The 19,080-nt window shown below is 39.6% G+C and overlaps 1 protein-coding gene across 2 annotated transcripts; it reads left to right on the top strand.

Annotated features, from left to right (window-relative positions):
* The first annotated feature begins 11,770 nt into the window (after positions 1 to 11,770).
* cuedc2 (CUE domain containing 2) lies at positions 11,771 to 19,024 on the top strand. Of its 2 annotated transcripts, none has more exons than XM_049009342.1 (9): positions 11,771 to 11,914; positions 12,707 to 12,790; positions 12,919 to 13,062; positions 13,344 to 13,405; positions 14,542 to 14,666; positions 15,434 to 15,604; positions 15,980 to 16,044; positions 16,450 to 16,510; positions 16,802 to 19,023. In XM_049009342.1, exons 2-9 carry the CDS (start codon positions 12,717 to 12,719, stop codon positions 16,946 to 16,948), a joined length of 849 nt encoding a protein of 282 aa, XP_048865299.1. In that variant the 5' UTR covers positions 11,771 to 11,914; positions 12,707 to 12,716; the 3' UTR covers positions 16,949 to 19,023. The 2 variants fall into 2 exon arrangements, with proteins under 2 accessions (XP_048865299.1, XP_048865300.1); XM_049009343.1 differs by lacking the exon at positions 11,771 to 11,914 and adding an exon at positions 11,992 to 12,064 and having other exon boundaries at positions 16,802 to 19,024.
* Positions 19,025 to 19,080: the final 56 nt, after the last annotated feature.

The raw sequence follows: 19,080 nt of genomic DNA, 5'->3' as shown, positions 1-19,080 counted from the left end.
AGTTACTAGTTTTGTTCTGGAACCAACACTAAACCGATTAGGACTTCGTTACGTTATATCTAAGTGTTATAACCAGTATACTTTTGAAAAATGAAATAAAAGACGATTAATTAACCCTAACCCACCACGTTATATAGCAACTAAGTTCAAGCGACAAGAAGACGCTTGGCAAAATAAGCAATTGGCCAATTTCTATTTATCGGAAAGATACGTAGATACGTATTTTCACATACTGAATTTGCAGTTAGAAGATAGAACCGGATTGGAGGAATGGTTTGCTTATGTTAATATGCATGGATGTTACCATACACTCGCTAAAATCGTATATTTTTGAACAAATATAATAATCTGGGAAAGCAATGATTAGCTGAAACACCCATTTAATAAATGATTGGTTCCAAACATGTCGACAAATTTTGTCTTCTAAATGGGGGCAATTACTTTAAATGACTGCACAGTAGAGTTGTTGCCTTTCCTTATTCTGAAAAGTCTGGAAACTGTGCTGAATGGGTGAAATCTGGGCATGTAGTTACGGTTTTAAAATATGCACTGCACCAACCACCAAACAAATAATTGGGGTAAAATAATGTTTCAAAGATTTTTAAAAAAGTTCTTCCAAAGAATTTATGCTTAATGGTTTGGGGGTGGGGGTGGGGGGGTCGTTTCTGAAACCCTATTAATGAAATGATACTGTCTAAATGATTTGGTGGCCTGCTGGAGCCCCTTCTCAATTTAATTTGTTTGTTATTAATATTCAGATTTCTCTCCTCTTATCCAGTGCAGGGTTGCAGTGAGTCTGCAACTGATCCCAGGACACTCAGAGAACAAGACAGGGCACAGCCTTGCAGTCCACATAGGGCCCACACAGAAATACAAAATTACACTCAAATTGAAATGTAGAGATACCGATTCACCAAACTATATAAGAGCAAAATGGGTATTAAGGGTTTTTTTTTCTCCACAGTCCAAAGCATTTCTGAATTTTCCATCGTGTTAGCATATGTGTGCCCTGTAATGGACCATCCAGCATGTGTCCCCCCCCCCCCCCCACCAACCTATACCCCAGTGAAAAGAAATATTTATTATTATTATTATTATTATTATTATTATTACTACTACTACTACTGCTGCTACTACTACTCCTACTATTGGCTGGGTAAAATATAGTTATGCTCAATGTTAGTTTTATTACATGGTATGAGCTTCAACTTCCTTCAATCACTCCCAGCTGCTGCATCTGTCGGACCTGTAATTCAATGTTCAGCCGACTTGGTATAGGGCCATTGTTGCACAATGATTCCAAGCAAGGTGCAGATGTCATGCTAGGTGACATGGGGTTCAGCCTGGGACAGAGAAGAACTCGTACGGGTGCAGATCTAGCAGCTGTTTTATCTCTTGGCATTGGTGGATAGTGCTTTGCTTACCCCATATCAACTTCATGTTTTTGTCCAGGCCAGGGGTCTCCAACTCTAGTCCTCTAGACAGAAAACCTACCGGACAAAAGCTATTGTACCTGACTTCTCATGAGATAGACTTGTCCTCATGTAAATGTGAGGAGCAGCGGTGGCTCATCAGAAGCCAGGTAGAACAGAAAACCTACTGGACAGTAGTTCTCCAGGACTGGAGTTGGAGACCCCTGCCCCAGGCAAACAGAAGGGGGTGGGTTCAATTGCCTTCTTAAGCTGGTTGACGTGATAAACCCATTCTGTTTGATGTCATCCCAGCTGGGTGGTTTGGTAGTTCCCTGATCTGACTTTTTTCTCCAAAATGTACAGCCTCTGCCAGGTGTCAGGGTAGTAGGGAGAGATGAGTACTAACACTAGCTTACCAGGTTTGATCTCAGAATTGAGTTTACCAGTACAGGCACTGCTGTTTTCACTCGTCGACTTCTAGGTGCACCAACATTACCCTCTGAAGCCACCCTTACATTTCTAGCACATGGTCAATGATAAAATGGAAGGAGGGTAGTCAGTCCTACAACGTCTCATAGGCTATATCAAGTTTTTAACCCAGTTTTGAGCATCTTTGCCTACCACCTTCTGGGGCATGCCTTTGAGGTCTGTTGGTGCTATGTTGAAGTTCTGAGATGTTTAATTATGGGCAACCTGCACAGATTTGTCATGAGACCAGGGAGGTGCCCTGATCCATAAGAAGGTCCTTAAGAAGTGCCAGACCATTGGCCAGGAGGAACGGTTCCTTAAGTACAGCTTTGGAAGTGGCTTTCCTCAAGAGGATAGCCTCAAGATACTGCATAGCATAGTCTTTCAAGTAGCCCTACAATGTCCATCAAATTGTACCTCAATAATAGGCAATGGCCCTATCGGGGCTGGCAGATGCACCATGGGGAACATCTTCTGAAAGATGGTGCAATGCTCACAGAAATTCTGGAACTCTGCTTCTATACCTAGCCATTGGAACCAGTCCCAGATCTTCTCCAGAGTGTTACAGACTCCTAAGTGTCCTCTAATCAGGTAGGTGTTGAGCAGATGCATGATAACATCTACAGTATTTCAGTCCCAGGTACTACCAGCAGGTCAGTTGGCTCTTCTCAGTGGGTCACCACATAGTAGCACATTCCCACACTGCTGTTGGGAGCTTACCTCTTCCCCAAGGCTTCCCACCACTCACCAGTTCTTCTTTAGTTGCTCATCCTCCTTTTGGACTTGAAATGAGAGTTCCTGGGTCACATACAGGAACAGATCAGCAAGAGCGTTAGATGGTTGAGGGGGTCATGATCCACCTACTGTGGTTCCTTCCCCAAGAACAACCAGGTTGGGGCACCCATGTGTAGGGGATGTCCTCTTCTTCTTGGTTGGCAAGGCTTGCCGGGACTTTTGGTCTGCATGTCTTGCCACAGTGGAGTGAACATGGAGCAGGGATACCAGGAGTTCTTGTACCATCATATACTCCAGATGCACGCTCCACCCAGACATTAATGCCAAGGACCTGTCAAACACCCTTATACATACTGCTCAGGGTGAGGCAGCCTTCAAGGAAGTATCCTGGGGGTAGGACAGCAGCCCTAACAAGGGTGATGATACTTCCTGAGTCTATCACCATATTAACTGGCTGCCCCTGAAGCTTAATCTTGATTGTTGGGAACTGAGCTCTTGGCCTCCCCATGTAGGGTGCATCCTGCCAGCCAGGCTCTGAGGTTCCTGGCAGGAGTTCTAACAGCCAGGTTGGTGGGCATCTGCTCTTCACGGTGCTATTTCCAATCCATTTGCTACAGGGTCTCACAGCCCTTCCAGGCTTATTGTTCAAGTGTCGACTCTTAGTATCAAGTCAAGTCAAAAATGTTTGTCAGCCCAGCCAAACACAAGTATACAGAGGGTTGAAATTGCGTTTCTCTAAGAGCAAATGTTGTGACAATTAACAACGTGGGACAGAGATAAATTCCAGTTGTGACATGGCAGTGCAAAGGTCAGACAAGACAATCAAAGCAACTATTGTAACACTGTAGTGCAACAACAAAGTACAGGCAAGAAATAGTACAGTGAGTGTGTGGGAGGTAGATAATTGGCGTTGGAATTATAGCAGCAAATAAAAAACTGAAACATAGTAAAGAACACAGTAGTAGCCTGATATACACTGTAGAGTAGAATAAGCAGGATAAGTAGATAAGATAAAAGACAACAGAAACCTGTTGAAAGAGTACAGTAAAAAACAGTATAAAAACCGGTTTAAGGGTGTGATAGTAGAAATACAGTATAAATACTAATGCAAATGGCATTCACCCTTTTAACAATTGACCTGAGCCCATAGGGTGGTCTGTGGAGCTATCCACCCAATAGCGAGTAGCAACATAGGGCAGGGCTCTTGTGCAGCCATCCACCAACATGATATGCTGCTCCATGATATGCCTGACAACACTATGGCTAAGGGGCTACAAGACAAGACGGCCAGCCACACTTGCTGGCCAAAGGGGGACATAACGCATAGGACAGGGAAGGATGGGTGCTGACACTGTCATCAGTAAGATGTATTGCAAATGAACATAAGTCCCACTGCATGACCATTATGTTATATTCACAGATATCACAAAAGTTATCAAAAAGAATTATTTTATGAAATGTAGCCAACTGGAGGTATAAAGTGTGCAATTCTGCTGAAAGAAAAAAAGGCTGAAGAGGATGTCTCCCAGAATGCCCCTGGCCTCTAGATTCTCCTGGGCCTTGGACAGCACAGATGTCTGATAGAAAGAATGTCGACAGAGATTTAATGTACTGGGCTTGGTGAGAAGGGGAGAGAAAAGGCAGTGGTGAGATGGCCTATCCCTTGGAAAACAGCTGAGTAGAACCATCGTAATTGCTGACACCAATTCCACAACAAGACAGTGATATAGAGGCAGTGATAATGTCGGTCTGGCCCCCTCAGCTGCAGCCACAATGGGACCAAGATAGTAGCTGGAGAAGACTGGAGGATTAACGACGGTGCCAAACAGACTTCCAAGGAACAGACAAATAATTCAGATTTGATATTGAGGCTAACATTGACGATGTCCGGATAGATATAAGGGTCTCCGCTCTGAGGTGTCATCCCACAAAACTAAGCCTCAGCTCCTGCACAAGGGTAGATAATGCGGAGAGAGATAATCTGTATTGTAGCAGGATGGATGGATGGATGAATGAATGAATAAATGTTACCTACAAATAGTGCTTTTCAGAACCAATGGGGAGCAGCACTTCATCCACCAGCACTGTGTAGCCCCAACCTGGATGATGCGATGGTAGCCATTCTGCAGCTGTACGGTCACCACACAGTAGATCAAGTGATGAATGGGCAGAAGAGAATTCACCAGTTAGATATAGGGGATTATTAGGAGGCCAAATTTGAAAGGTCCACAGTTGACAATTTTAGACAGGGCATCAGGGGACCACCCCTACTTTTTCGAAAGATGCCAAGGTGTATTTTATGACCTCAGACAGTCAGGTCCTCAGTTCTATGTCTCATCCAGAAGACATAGCAGAGCGCTCTTTATAAACTCAGTACAAGCCTCTCTACCTCCATTGTTTCTGTACCCTGTATCACCGTTGAGGATGATGTGGTCTGCCCTTAAATGAGACAAACTATGCTTCCGGGGGCAAAGAACTGCTGAAGATCTAGAGCAGGTCCTCTTAGCAGAACTGGAGCTTTGAGACTTCCTTGAACAACTGTGGCAGCTGCTGAAACAGAGATGAGCAATTCTTGTGCCAGTTCTGTGTGTTGCAAAGTTAGCAGGTCCTATAAGCAAGGCAGCTGCATCATCTGTGGAAAGTCGTCCTCTAGAAAGATTTGGGAGGCGACAGGTGGGGCAAGACCCCCACTCTTTTATCCTCCTAAGATCCAGCTGCTGATTTTTATCCTCTATATTTGAATGGCCATGCATGCTACTTTAATTAAATAAAAACACAAGGAACACCTGCACCCACAGATTTTTAGCATCTGATCATACATCCATCCATCCATCTTCTACAACCACTTGTCCTGTTCAGAGTCACAAGGGGTCCTGAGCCTATCCAAGAGGCTACGGGCACAAGGCAGGAGAACAGACCAGGATGGGGTACCAACCTACTGCAGGTATGTGATACTTACAATTAATTTCCCTGAATGTATTTGTTTCTTGTAAATATGTATAATACTATTAAATTATATATATAAATTACTTGTATCTTAATGAAAAACACCATCCCTATCCATCTTCCATTCGCTTATCCTCAACAGTGTTGCGGGGAGACCTCCAATGACAATGTACTTTGTAGTTGAAATAATGAGTGGTCTTCTCACATATTGTAGTTTTGACATTTAATCAGGCCTCTAGGAATACGTATGTGTTGATTTGACTTTTTCGATGTCTTCACATTAATGCTTGTTGTGGGTGAAAGAGTTTTCTAAGATAATTCTGCCAACAGCCCAAAAAACTGGAGTGAAATGCTAAAAGTCAGTTACTTTTAGGTTAACCTTTTGCTTTTAGTTCCTCTTAGGATGAAGAGGAATGTGACAACATCATTGGAGCCCTACTTTGGAATTTCTCTGTATCTAGCATGCCTTTGATATCCAAGAGTCAGTCCTCTACTCAAGACTGCAACAACCTAAAACCAAACTGCCTGAATCTGCCAAGACCAAAGTCCACTAATGAGCAAATAATGTCCTTCGTTTCATCATTTTGTTCCTAATAAGCTTCTGAAATGTTCTCAAAAATCTTGATCTGTTTGTTGTCATCGGCCATAAGTTTTGTCAATCGTCCTATACTACTGTCACTATATAACATGCCAGTTTTCATGGTCAAAACAGTTTAGGGAATAGACGTCCAGGACAGCTGTTTGAGGTTGTTCAGCCTTTTATGAACAGTGCAGGAAATGTCTTCATTTGTAAATTAATATCTCACTGGCAGGGTTGATTTGGAGTGAGGTATTCTCTTTGTATGATATTTGTAATTGTAATGAGTATTACTGTTTGTGAACCATGTTTTATGGTTTCCGTAATCAGGAACATCTGTGTTGCTGCTATGGATAAAGCCACACAAAGAATTATGGGATTCCTAATGATCTTGCCCTGAGGTATAACTATATTGTCTCTACGACAAGTGGGCATTCCATACTCACCAGCTTTTTGATTTTGTATATAGTTACTCCTTCAAATTGTGGATCTAAAAACAGCTTATTTTTTCATTCATACCGCGAGTTTCCAGAATTGAAAAAGGAGAACAGTCCCATTGGATTCTGTTTAAACCCAGTCAGAAGCTACAGTGGAAGCTGGTGAATATTACGCTTTCCACAATCATACCTGATTGCAAGGAATGCTTATAATGGGGTTTCGTTGAACACTGAACCTATCATTTAAGTACACCATCTGTAAAACATTTCTTAAATATTTCTCCTGTTTGCAGGTGGCCTGAAAAGGAACAGAATAATACTATCAGAGAGGAAGCTGAGCTGCCCATTGCTTATGGCTCAGAAGGTGCCAGTTTTATTACTCAAAAGTTTTGACTGCTCCAGTTTTGCAAAAAAAAAAACTCTTTACCTCATTTCTAATGGTGGATGTGGAATATATTACGCTCTTGCCACCAGCTCATGAGAGTGAATGTCACTAACTGGGAAAGAATAGAAGGCAAGGTGATGATGCAGCCGGATCAAAGTTGAAGTGACATCTAGCAACTGAGGTTCTTGTACATGAAGGGAAAGTCCAACGTTGCAAAGGACTATTCACCACTAGAACATAAGAACTACAAACCATAAGAAGTCAGATAGGACTGTGTTTCCCAAACCAGTCCTCAGGGTGCACTGGACAGATCAGCATTTTTATTATGTTCCAGTAAGGCTTTTAGAGCTGCTGATTGCTTGGGTCAGGTGTTCTGGAAACTGGCATAAAACGAAAATGTGAATCTGTCCAGTGTGCCCTGAGGACTGGTTTGGGAAACACTGTGATAGGGTACAAGATGAGATGACAAGAAAATCACTGAGAATTAGTGAAATAAAACAAACCAGAACCTACATCAGTCTCCAGGGCTCTTATGTATAAAACTTTGCATAGATTTCACTTTAAAAGGCTACATACGCAGGAAGGTGGAAGAGTAATGAGAAATGTTCATGTTTACAATGTTTACCAGGTCCTGGAACCTTTTGTTTGTATCTCCCAATTAACATGGAACTAAATGCATGTACAGAAGGTTCTCACCATACATTGTTTTCTCCCAAAATGAGTTAATTAACTAATTACTATTAATTAACTGAATAGTAATCAAAGGTGGAAAGTTCAAGTCCAGAAAGTAAAAATCCAGACCAAGATTGTGTTTCAACGATACAGTTGAGTCTTTTTTGACTGTTACTTTTTATACTTACACTACTTTCTGGACCTGAACTATCCACCTCTGATAGTAATACTTTATTGACCTCTGGGGGGAAACTCTCGTGTTGCCTACCTCCTCTTTCTCTCCATAAGGAGCAATAGACACACAGGCCTGGAGTTCTAATGTCTATGTAGTTGCATAGTGCGGAGCTCCTCTCATGAGATAAAGCTCTTTGGACTAGACACCTGCATCTGAAGGTATGGACAGTGAAAGTTCAACTGAGTTTAATTTTAAGTTTGGAATAAAGTGGCCACCCATCTCGCATTTTATGAGATCGTCTAATATTGAAAAATTAAATGCTGCACCCTGTTTTGATTCAATACAGGATGTGATTTGTCCCATATTCACGATTTGCGAGGGGTGACCTCTCCCTCACATTATTGTGCCCCCCACTTGGCATATTTTATCGTGAGGGAAATCCCATATTTCTTCAGATTGGGAGTGGTAACCCCAGGCTGGAATGACCTACAAACACATTCTTAAAATTCTTGCATTGCAAAGAACTGTTAAGAGTGAGAGGTACTTACATATAATTTTGAGATCCGGGATGCTTTACCGAACCCGTTTCAGTTAAGTCGTGGGCACATTTTACCAATTTGTCCACTCATTTTAGTTAAATGTCTTTATTTATTTATGTTTTATTTAATTTGTTGCCTCGTTTTAGTTAAGTCAAGAGCACATGAATTCATTGGCACGATATATTAAAATATGGCAACGATGAATTTGATTTTTATCAGTATGCAGTGGGAGGGGATCCGTAACAAAGACCTGATTAGTCATCCTTAACTGCCACATCTGACAGTACCTTAACACTTCACATTGCACTTAAAATCTACTCAATGCTTCCTACCCCCATTTGTGTGTAGCAGCTTTGCAATCCCTTATTGAATCCTGGCTACTTTGGCACTTAAACCCATAGGATACACTGCTGATGTGTAGGTGCAATGCCAGTGCCAATCTTATTTGCATACTTTAAGTAGACAATAGTGGTAAATAAATACAGGACAATATACACAAAAATGCATACCTCACCTAGGTATGTGTGATAAATAACAGAGTTAGAGGGGAGTCCTAGGGAATAAAACTCTCTGAATCTCGTGACCCAACTGCTCATTATTCTGTCCCATATGACAGAAGGAAGAGGAGAGAGAGAAGTGACTGTGCTGGGTGACTAGAGTACTTTTATTAAACAGCCTGCCTTTCTAAGGCAACGTGTTATGTATATGTCATGGACTGCTGGGAGATGTGTGCCAGTAATGCTCTGAGTCAATCACCAGTCTCTGCAGTGCTTTGTTGTCCTGTGCCAAGAATCTGACATACCAAGATGTTATACAACCAGTGAGAATAGACCCCATAATGCATCTTTAAAAATGGATTGGTACTGCTGGTGGCATTTGGACCTTCCTCAGACATCAGAGGAAATAAATGCACTGGTGGGACTTATTAATGACTGCTGAGGTATGACGCGTCCTAGTGAGGAATTTGAAATTGTTGGCCCTCTGTACAACGTTCCCACCAATTGGTATATAAGGCAATGCTACATTTTGCTTCCTCACATCAATGCCAAGCTTCTTAATCTTGCTGACGTTTAAGGAGAGATTATTTGTTTTGCTTTACTTTCTGGAACCTAACCGATGCCACCTAACCTGCTCAGCCGGCAAAGTGCACCTGAGTCAATTATTACTTGTACACTGATACAATCACTGGATGGTGGGAAGAATTTATCAAAGGCCAAAAATTAAGGCATCCCAGGCGACCCTAAGAAAGGGGCACTAAGAATTCAGAGGCATGCATGGGTCCCAATTAGAAAACCTTACACAGAGCCCAAAGTGTTCAGCTGTCTCAAGACTAAATTGCCCTAGAAAGGAAGCTCAAATTGCTTCCTCTCCACCTTGAAAAGGGGTTAGAAGCACTTGAAGTTCTTGCAGAACCAGAAGCACTACACAGGGAGGTAAAGCACTTGTAATTGTCTCTGTAACAGACTGCCTTGAAAAGGGAGTACAAATGCTTGTATTCGTATCAGATGTCATGACGGCACCTCGGGGGCCTATGCACGCATGCTGCCCAGACCAATGAACAGGTGGGCGTGTGTTCGCTGCTCCACCTTGGACAACAGCCACCTGTCAAATTGCAGGACCAGTGTTTTGGATAGTCAGCCAGCATGTGGCCTCAAGGCTTCACCCACAAAACCCCAGACTGGAGGCAACTCGTCATGCCAGGGATACAAGCTAAAAGCAGACACCCAGTATCAGGCATATGCCAGCCACTGCTAGATGAGAATGATAATGCCAAACCTATATTATTACACTCTGTATTGCCAGTTAGTAGGCATGCCATGCCCTTGCATTGTTTGAATGAATATATATTGAATATGTTAAAGTGCAGACTGTCAACTTTAGCTAGTTACATTCAAACTGGGTGAATCACAACATTTAGTGTATGTAGCCCCCCCCCCCCATTCATGGGATTAAAAGTTGCCTGACAAGCTGTTTCATGGCCAGGTATGGGTTTTTCCACTAGAGCTGTCAAGATTACAAAAATCTTTGAACATATGAAAGATGAACCTGTAGAAGAACGTTGAGAAGACCATGGAGAAGGGAAGGAACGGCTCATGAAGTGAAGCATACCACATCATCTGTGAAACATGGTGGAGGTACCTAGTGTTATGGCATGGGCATGTATGACAGAACTGGATCACCAGTGTTTATTGATGATATGACTGCTGACAGAAGCAGCAGGATGAATCCTTAAGGCTATAATAAGGGTATAATATTTGCTCCGATTCTGCCAAATGCTGCAAAACAGATAGAATAGCGCTTCTCAATACAGATGAACAATGAATGTCCAAATATATATGGACCTAAGTGTATGTCCTATCACAACACAGAAGGGAGGGGTGCCTAACCTATTTAATTTGAACATGTGCATGAACTTTAAAGGTGCTGACTGTCCATTTTTTAACATTTGAGTACAGCCCTGCTCTCAAGTAAACCAATTCCCTTCAGATTTTGTATGTCAATCAGTCCAATAATGGTAATGTATATTATGGTATATAATGGTATATAATGGTAATTCCTAAAAAGTGTTAAAACTGGGTAAGACAGCGGTTCAGTGGTTGTTACTACAGTCTCAAATTTCTAGGGTTTGATTCCAATACCTGGCTCAATATGCATGGAATAACCATGTTTTCCCCCAGTTTGCATATAACAAGCACTGAAGTGAATTGGTGAATGGCCCATACTGTTTGACTACATGCCATGCAATAAACTGGAATATTGTCCAGATTGCCCCCTTCCTTGAGCTCAGGTATACGCCAACCGTGAGCCTGTACTGGAAAACTGAGAGATGGATGAAACATCGGTTGCACAAAAGCATCATCTTTTTATGAAAAAATATTAGAAAAAGTAGCAGAAGTTTTTATAAATGCTGCAGAGTGGAAACATGGGCATTCACATGTCCTGATATCCTCTGTCTCACATTAACTTTACCTTCAAATATGAGGAGGCAGCCAATCAAAAACAGAACTAAATATAAGTTGTGAAGCAACACTGCAAGTAAGAGTTTTATATTATCTAAACAGAAAGCTATTGTGCCTTATCACTCATTCTACCTGGTGGGTCTCCCTTGGAAATGAATCTAGGTGATTTGGAGCATGGTTCAAATGTTCTCCCTCTTTTATATAGGTTTGGGTTTCCTCCCATGGTATGCAGATAAGCAACATGGCTTCTCTAAATTCTCCATATTGTTAGATCTAATATCAGTATAATTAAAAAAAAGTATTTGCTGCTCTGTTATTCTGGTTTTCTTTGAAAGAACTGCAGTTTTTTTAATAGGGTATCAATGAATACCAGGCCCACTGAGCGACCTCTAGGCTTTCAGGCATTAAAACGAGTTCATGGGTACGTCAAACGTTTCTGCGCTCCGCGGGAACCAATCGCCTGTCGTCTAATGGGAAGCGCTATCGGGACGCTGAGCTTTCGCTGATTGGACGCATCCGTCAAAGAAGAACCAGTGGAAAAGGACGCGAGGTTTTAATCGTATCTTCAAATGGATTTCACTCGGACCGCCATTTTCTTAGTCCCGCCCGTAAGTAATCCAATGGAGGAAATAAACCGAAGTTATTTGCGTGAATCACAGTAACGAATTCCCTGTTGAGTGACATACGCCTCACTATGTCCAGCTGTATTTACTGGCTACGTTTGATACCCCTTCTCCGTGCGAACATTTTCCCGTTTTGTGAGTGAGGGCTTTTTTCTCCCGGGTTTCATGATACATGTTTTTTTTAACCGTTATAGTATTTAGCTACATACGTCGTTGTCATTGTTGAAAACATGAATGAAAGTGGATCTTGGTAATCTAAAACCACTGCTGTATAATATTTTGAAGACGTGATATTTTTTAGACATACGCGCTATATTCTTACGAGTGCCACAATTGGCGGTTAATTGATAATGTTGGTATTATCTATTTAAGTCACTAGTTAGTATTTTCGTGTTTGAATCTTTCATATGAAAGCTGCTTGGCTCGTTGGATAAACGTAGCTATCACGTTTCTGAATGATAATAGGCCGTAATAACCAAAAACGTCTATAAGTAACCAGAAAAACAAAAGATCTTGATAGGCGAGGAAATATGGTTATCAGTACAGAACTGGTCACAATACAACCTGACTGAGAAGTCTAATAAAAACACTGTATCCTTATGTAATCGTTCGTAGAGGTTCAGTCTCGGCGTATAACAGGTTAGCTACGTAGCTGGAGGTTTGTTGTCTTTTATTCGCGGTTTAATATTTAACTCGACTAATTAGCTAGCTAAAACTAACATTATTAATAATCTGCATGTTAAATAATATAGACCCTTTTGTCTGTATTATCGCCAGTTTCCATAAAATGGATCTTCATAAGATTATTCAAGATACGTTGAATGAGTTCATCCAGGCGTGTATACCAAACGCAGATTTAAGGTAAGATCACTGACCAAATGATCCGTTTCAGATCTCAAAGTTATGCTACTTGCAGTGTTACGTAATGTAAACATCTTGCGATGGCTTTGCATACGGATTTAATGTGTAATATACATTTTTCTTTGCAGCTTTCTGGATGACGTGCTTCTTTCCTACATCACTGGTGTGCTGGAAAACTTGGGCTCTCGGGACAGTATGGAGGAAAACTTTGATGTGGATGATTTTGTTGAAATGCTAGAAGCATACATTCCTGGCTTTGCTGGAATTGAAGGGTTAGAATGCTATTTTTTTTATAAATTATACCGTGTGTTTCAAATGTTGACCATGTTTTTATTCTTTAATGATAAATTAAGAGAACACAACATGACAAAACACATTTTTGATAGCCAAGAGTGTAGGTTGAGAGTAACAATTTTACTCACTACAGCATTTTAATTAATCGTTAAATTAGCCTTTCAAACCTCATTCTGATGATGCTGGTTATGCTAAGTGTGTGTAGTTACATAATCTCTTAATTGAATGTAGGTATAACTTATTTTCTTTTATTTCCCAGGGTAAAAGTATGTGAGATGATATTTCACTTGGCATCAAAACTAGCTAGAGCACGAGGAGAAGGTAAGTTTCAGTGTTGTGTAACTGGCGAAGAGTGAATGATATTGTGTAAAATACAGATATTCCTCACTTGATGACCAAGTTCCATCTCCATGACAAGGTTAAGCAAATTGGTTGATGAGCAAGCTGGTAGTGGGTTTGTGTCAACCATTTTTAGATATTGTTTTAATGTCACTTGTACCATTTATAGCATTTTTTGTATATTTCTAAATGTTTAAACAGTAGTGCACTGTATACTTAAATAATAGTGTACTGTTCCCATTGAGTGTTTTCTCTGTGACAGGTGGAAATCTGGTAGTGATTAACTGTAATAAACACAGAAAAGACTTTTGGATATCTATCTGGGATAGCAAATTTATAACAAGCTGATTACTAACGTTAATCAACAGAATTACAGATAAATGGTATTCTAAATATGTAGGCATGCATTGCAAATTAATATCACTGCAATCCAATGAATTGGCATCCTTTTGCACATCACCAAACTAAAACAACGCATAAAAAATAAAAGTTCTTTGTACATATTCACTAAATTTTGAAACAAATAAACTTCCAGCAATTGCTTTCGTAGATATAAGAAAGGTATAAGACACAGGAGAACTTCAACCTTGTGCATGTCTATGCTTTACGTGCTACTGGAGGTTCCCGATCCCACAATACAAAGCATGTACCTGAAACTACATGCAATATTTTGGAATAAAAGTCGATCACAAGTTCAGCGTAAATTGATACGGCATATCAAAATAAAGGTCAGTTACTGCCTACAGTACACAACCTTCCTTCGGTGACCCAAATAAATCAGAGAGAAGAACAAACAGAATAGACCAGAAACACCCCGTTGTTCACTCTCAAACTTCGCTTACAGTGTACAGTACCGATTGGCTGGAGAGCTGGTCGTAAGTCTGGGTGGTCATTAAACGGGTAGATCATTAAGTGAGGAGTATCTGTACTCATAAATTGTTTTTATATGCTTTTTCATACTTTTTGGTTCACATGCATATGTAACCTTTAAGATTTGCGTTTGAACAGGGAAGGCAGCTTGCAGTGACTGAGTGCATTACATTTCTAAGTATGTTTGTTACTGCTTAAAGTTGGTATTTCAATGTTTATGACGTGATGTTCTTTGTATCTGTTTAAAGATAATGGCCTACCAAAGATGGCAATAAAGGAATCGTATTTAAATGAAAGTACTGTCTCACCTCGTGGGATTTCCATGCAAGAAACACAGGGCTTATTATCAATGGAAGAGGGAGCTACAGCTAAGGTATCCGCCACCAATTGTAGTAGGTTAAGCAGACATTACTTATTACCTGATTAGTATATAATCCAATAAAAAAATGATCAAATATGATCAAAGCAGTAATGGCTTAAAGGTGTCTTAAATTACTCGTATCTTTTAATAAAATGTAGTTTGCAACATTGATGGGGCTAATTACTGTAAGGTTTCTTCTAGGGAAAATTTGAGTTCACTGGTACTAAGAATGATAATATGAGTGCTGTAGGTGGCCAACCATATGAGGAATATAACATGAACCTGTATTAATTCCTCTGGGGTCACTTTCAAAGACCCAGTTTTAAAAAGGGGAAAAATCGCTTTCCTGATTCCTAATGGCAAAGGCTGATGGATGTCTAGCAATTATATAGTAATTGCAGTGTTTGAGACCAAAATCTCATTTTAATAAACCCTTACAAAATAATCATAATGCTTCAGGCCATTTCTAGATTTTTTTTCTTTTTTTGAATCTTGGTGAACTTTTGAAGAAATTTAATTCTTTATTTGGTTTTAGGGTTTGAGATTTTTTTTAAGTTTTTGGTGGCATGCCCCAGTTATAGTGTAATATTTGTATTTAATTGGGATGTTCTTTAGGAAAGACTTATGCGGAGGTGAAGGTTCTTAAAAGGATAAAAATTCCCAAAGACTTGTTTTGCAGTATTATAAATGTTATACGACTGGAATGCGACGTGGAATGGATTGTTCTTCAAAAATAAAACCTGAATATGATTTGCTGTGTGTGTTAAATTTATATATAGGAGAATAGTATTGGAGGAGATGCCCAGATGCAGCAGCTCCTTGAGATGTTCCCTAAATGCAGCGTGACAGAGGCCATGGGTGCCTTATCCATTGCCAAGGGAGATATGGAAGAAGCTGTTCGGCTCATCATAGAGGGAGATGTTCAGCTCCGTCATGAACATCCTCTTAAAGTAAGTTAAACCATAATTCATTGCCCCTGTGAGAAAAGGTCATATTTTTTTATTGTGATTGACATCAGTTGTTAAATTGCTGTTTTGTCACTTTAGTGGTGAAGTATATCTAGTCATTTCGATGGTACCAGCCATTTATCCTGGTTTGTGCTACATCTAGGAGTTATGGAATAAAACACAAGTGCATTATTGCCACTTTAGGTTTCTAGATAACAGAAAATGGATGCATCACTTTACATTTTTTTTCCTTAATACTTTTTGCCGTACTACCGTGAAGAAGAAATAAGAATTTAGCATAATAAAATATTAAGCTCAATTATAGAGGAATGTGAAGGAAAATATCCTGATTTTTGTCCAATGTTATGTTTTTAACAGGTGAAACATTGTAAAGCTGTTTCACCACAAGCCGATAAAAAGTTGAAAGCAAGCATTCTTGAAAAGTAAGTTTAATCTTCTTTATGCAATTGATGTTTCCCTTCCATTCATATGTTATTTGTTGTTAATAACTGGGCTAAGGTCCAGAAGGATATCGTGGGAGGGCATTACAAAAGGCTAGTTACCAGTGTTTTCATGTTTGTTTCGCTGGTTTCTCATTTTCAGAAATAATTATTGCTGTTTTCCTTTAATCAGTGTCCCTAATTGTAGGTTAGACCCAAAAATAACTCTAGGATTCGTGACTGAATTTTGACTTTCGTGTCCATTGAACTGGCAGCTTTGTTTGCTTCGTTTTGTGTGATATGCACCCCGTCCACGTCCATCCCCCCCAATAAACAGTGCTGTTTACTATTACAACCACAGTTAAATTATGTATACTTAAGTTGTTCTTAAATTCATTTTTCTTTTAGGTATATGTTAGTAGATGATGAAGAAGATAAGAAAATTCACAGGCCTGTAACACCCAAAGAAGTAAATCATTTTCCTGTTAATCTTTCGGATGGATGGATGGATGGATTGATTCATTCATTGATTCATTCATTTCATTTATTCATTCATATCAATGCCCAGAGAGGCGCAATTACGTATAATAGTACAAATGTGTACTGATAAATGCTAAATTCTGCAGTTCATTAGGGTTAAGCAAAAGATTTTCAGATTTCTCAGAGCCTGTATATTATAACAATATGAAGATTTTCACAAAGGAATTTAAACTGAGATTACATTGCTTGATCCCTGATTGCAACGTTGCCTTTTATGCAGGCTCCCAAAAAACTGGTGCGTTATCATGGTGGTCAAGTGGTGACAACCAAAGGGGAAAAATATCACCAAGTCAAGAATGAACAGACTGAGGAAATGAAGAAAACTTACATCAGTCTTAAACCAGCACGCAAGTATAGATTCCATTGATAATTAGGAGACTAGATGGCTTTGTGGGTGTGATTCACATTTCAGACAAGGTACCATAGCAAATGAAAGGTTTGCTTTACTGTGGAAGTGTTTATTATCTTTAAAGGCAAACAGATAGGTCATTATTGGACATGTGAGTGCTCTGTTCATGAGATGACTAACCCATAATTGCACATTCCTGTTAAATTTTTAAAGTTTTAAATCTTCAATTTTAAACTTTATTGAAGTCTTTGGTGTACCAAAGTAACTGGTTCACTAATAGCATTTATCTGCCAAGGTAAAAAATAGTAAATCATTAAAACCAGTAGGTTACCCTGGTACCATCATGTTTTCAAACCAGAGTAATTCTGTGTAATCTCATAATAGGAAGCGTAATGGTAATCTGGGCCAGTTTTATTCCTCTGATTTTTTTTCCCTCTTGTTAGGATGTATATTTTAGATTTACCTGAATGACCTTTAAGATGCATGTTCTTTATTTTTATATACGTGTGGATTAAGGGTATGTATATATGCACTGAGACATTTTAAAAATAAGGAAAATGTTATTTAAGGTATCTAAGAACCAGAGAAATGTTAATGTCGAACTACATCTTTTTAATGTATGTTCTCTTGCAATAACCAGTCTCACATGGTTCTAGTAGCATTTTATTGGTGGTAGATGTAATTTGGTTTTGTATGCTATTTTTTGTTGACAAATTGGAATAGATATGTTTTCCTGTATATTTTTTTTAGGTAAAGGTCTTTTGCCTCATGAATATTATGTATGTATATCAGTCACAGGAAGGTACTGTTTTTCATTACTGAATTAATTTTGTCATTATTTGTGTTCGTTTTTGAATTAAAATGGCTTGTTTGCATATTTGCAAGCTAAACATGAGAGTAAAAAAATGTGTGGTTACTTGACTTTCAGAATTTTGGAAATGTAACCGAGATTATATTAGCAGAGGGAGTGGACATTTTTGGGTAACTTTTATTTTCAAATTGAATAGTGAGCTTAGAGGATACCCACTATCTTTTTTGTTGTAAGTATGGATTGTGATTCAGAAACATTATAGAAGAACGGTTTGAGTGGGTTGTACCGTGTGACCTTACCACTAGATGTGTGGGTTCAGTTACTGAATTACATGGCTTTCACCTGTTCTGGGTGGGCTTCCTCCGAGTGTCCATCTATTCATGTTCCATACCACTTGCCTAATAGGCTGGTCTAAACAATAATTGGTCGTCAATTTCAATGAATACTTTCCCATCCACAGCAGAGTTTATCTTTGTCATTACTTTTAATTTAAGAATTAATATCTGGTGAATGTTTCCGATGCAAACCGCTTTCCCATTAATTTTATCATAGGTGTAATAAGCAAAGATGGAGTATGCTTTGTGAAATTCATTGTACTTCAATCTATTCATCAAGCATCAACTTAAGACCACAAGGCCTTGTTTAAATTATTGGTGGAACTCTCACTCTCCACAACTGAAATGACTACTGACACTAATAAGCCTATGGGTGGCACTGTTCATCCATTCTAAAACCATACAGCCTATCTAGTAAATGGATGTGGTGAGGCTGTAACATTTCACAGACAGTGCAGAGGAACATCCTGGACTTAATAGACGTTAAACAGGCCATGTACTCGCATCCAACGTTCACTTAATTGCATGTTTTTGGACAATGGGAGGAAGCCCATGCAAACTTGATCTCCATTCACACATAACGAGGGAAGGAACTGAACCCACAACCCTGCAGGGTAAGGCTACAATGCTAGTATAATTTTAATATAGTACGTGGGAAACTTTCCAAATTAAAATGAACTAACATGATTGGCAATAATACAAAACTAGCAGCACCTCTAAAAATGTAAATGGCTTAGGGCTGTGTGAAAGTATAAATTTTGTACAGCTGTTTAATGTGATTTTGAATTGCTGGAGGTAAGACAAGGTAAATGGTTAGACAGGGATATAAACAACATTCCCTTATCAGAGACAGAAAACCGGCTATTGATGCTGCCTGCCTCAGTGGCATTCCCATTTATACTACAGAGCATTTTTGCAATTTGTCCTGTTATATGTTGTAATTGCTGTTGAAGTAGCTGGTTCTCTGCAATAAACGAATAGTCATCATATGAGGTCAATGAGAG

Source organism: Brienomyrus brachyistius, chromosome 3, assembly GCF_023856365.1.
Source record: "Brienomyrus brachyistius isolate T26 chromosome 3, BBRACH_0.4, whole genome shotgun sequence".
Classification (NCBI taxonomy): Eukaryota; Metazoa; Chordata; class Actinopteri; order Osteoglossiformes; family Mormyridae; genus Brienomyrus; species Brienomyrus brachyistius.
Note: the sequence above shows the minus strand (reverse complement) of the source record. Positions and strands in the feature narration are given on the sequence as shown.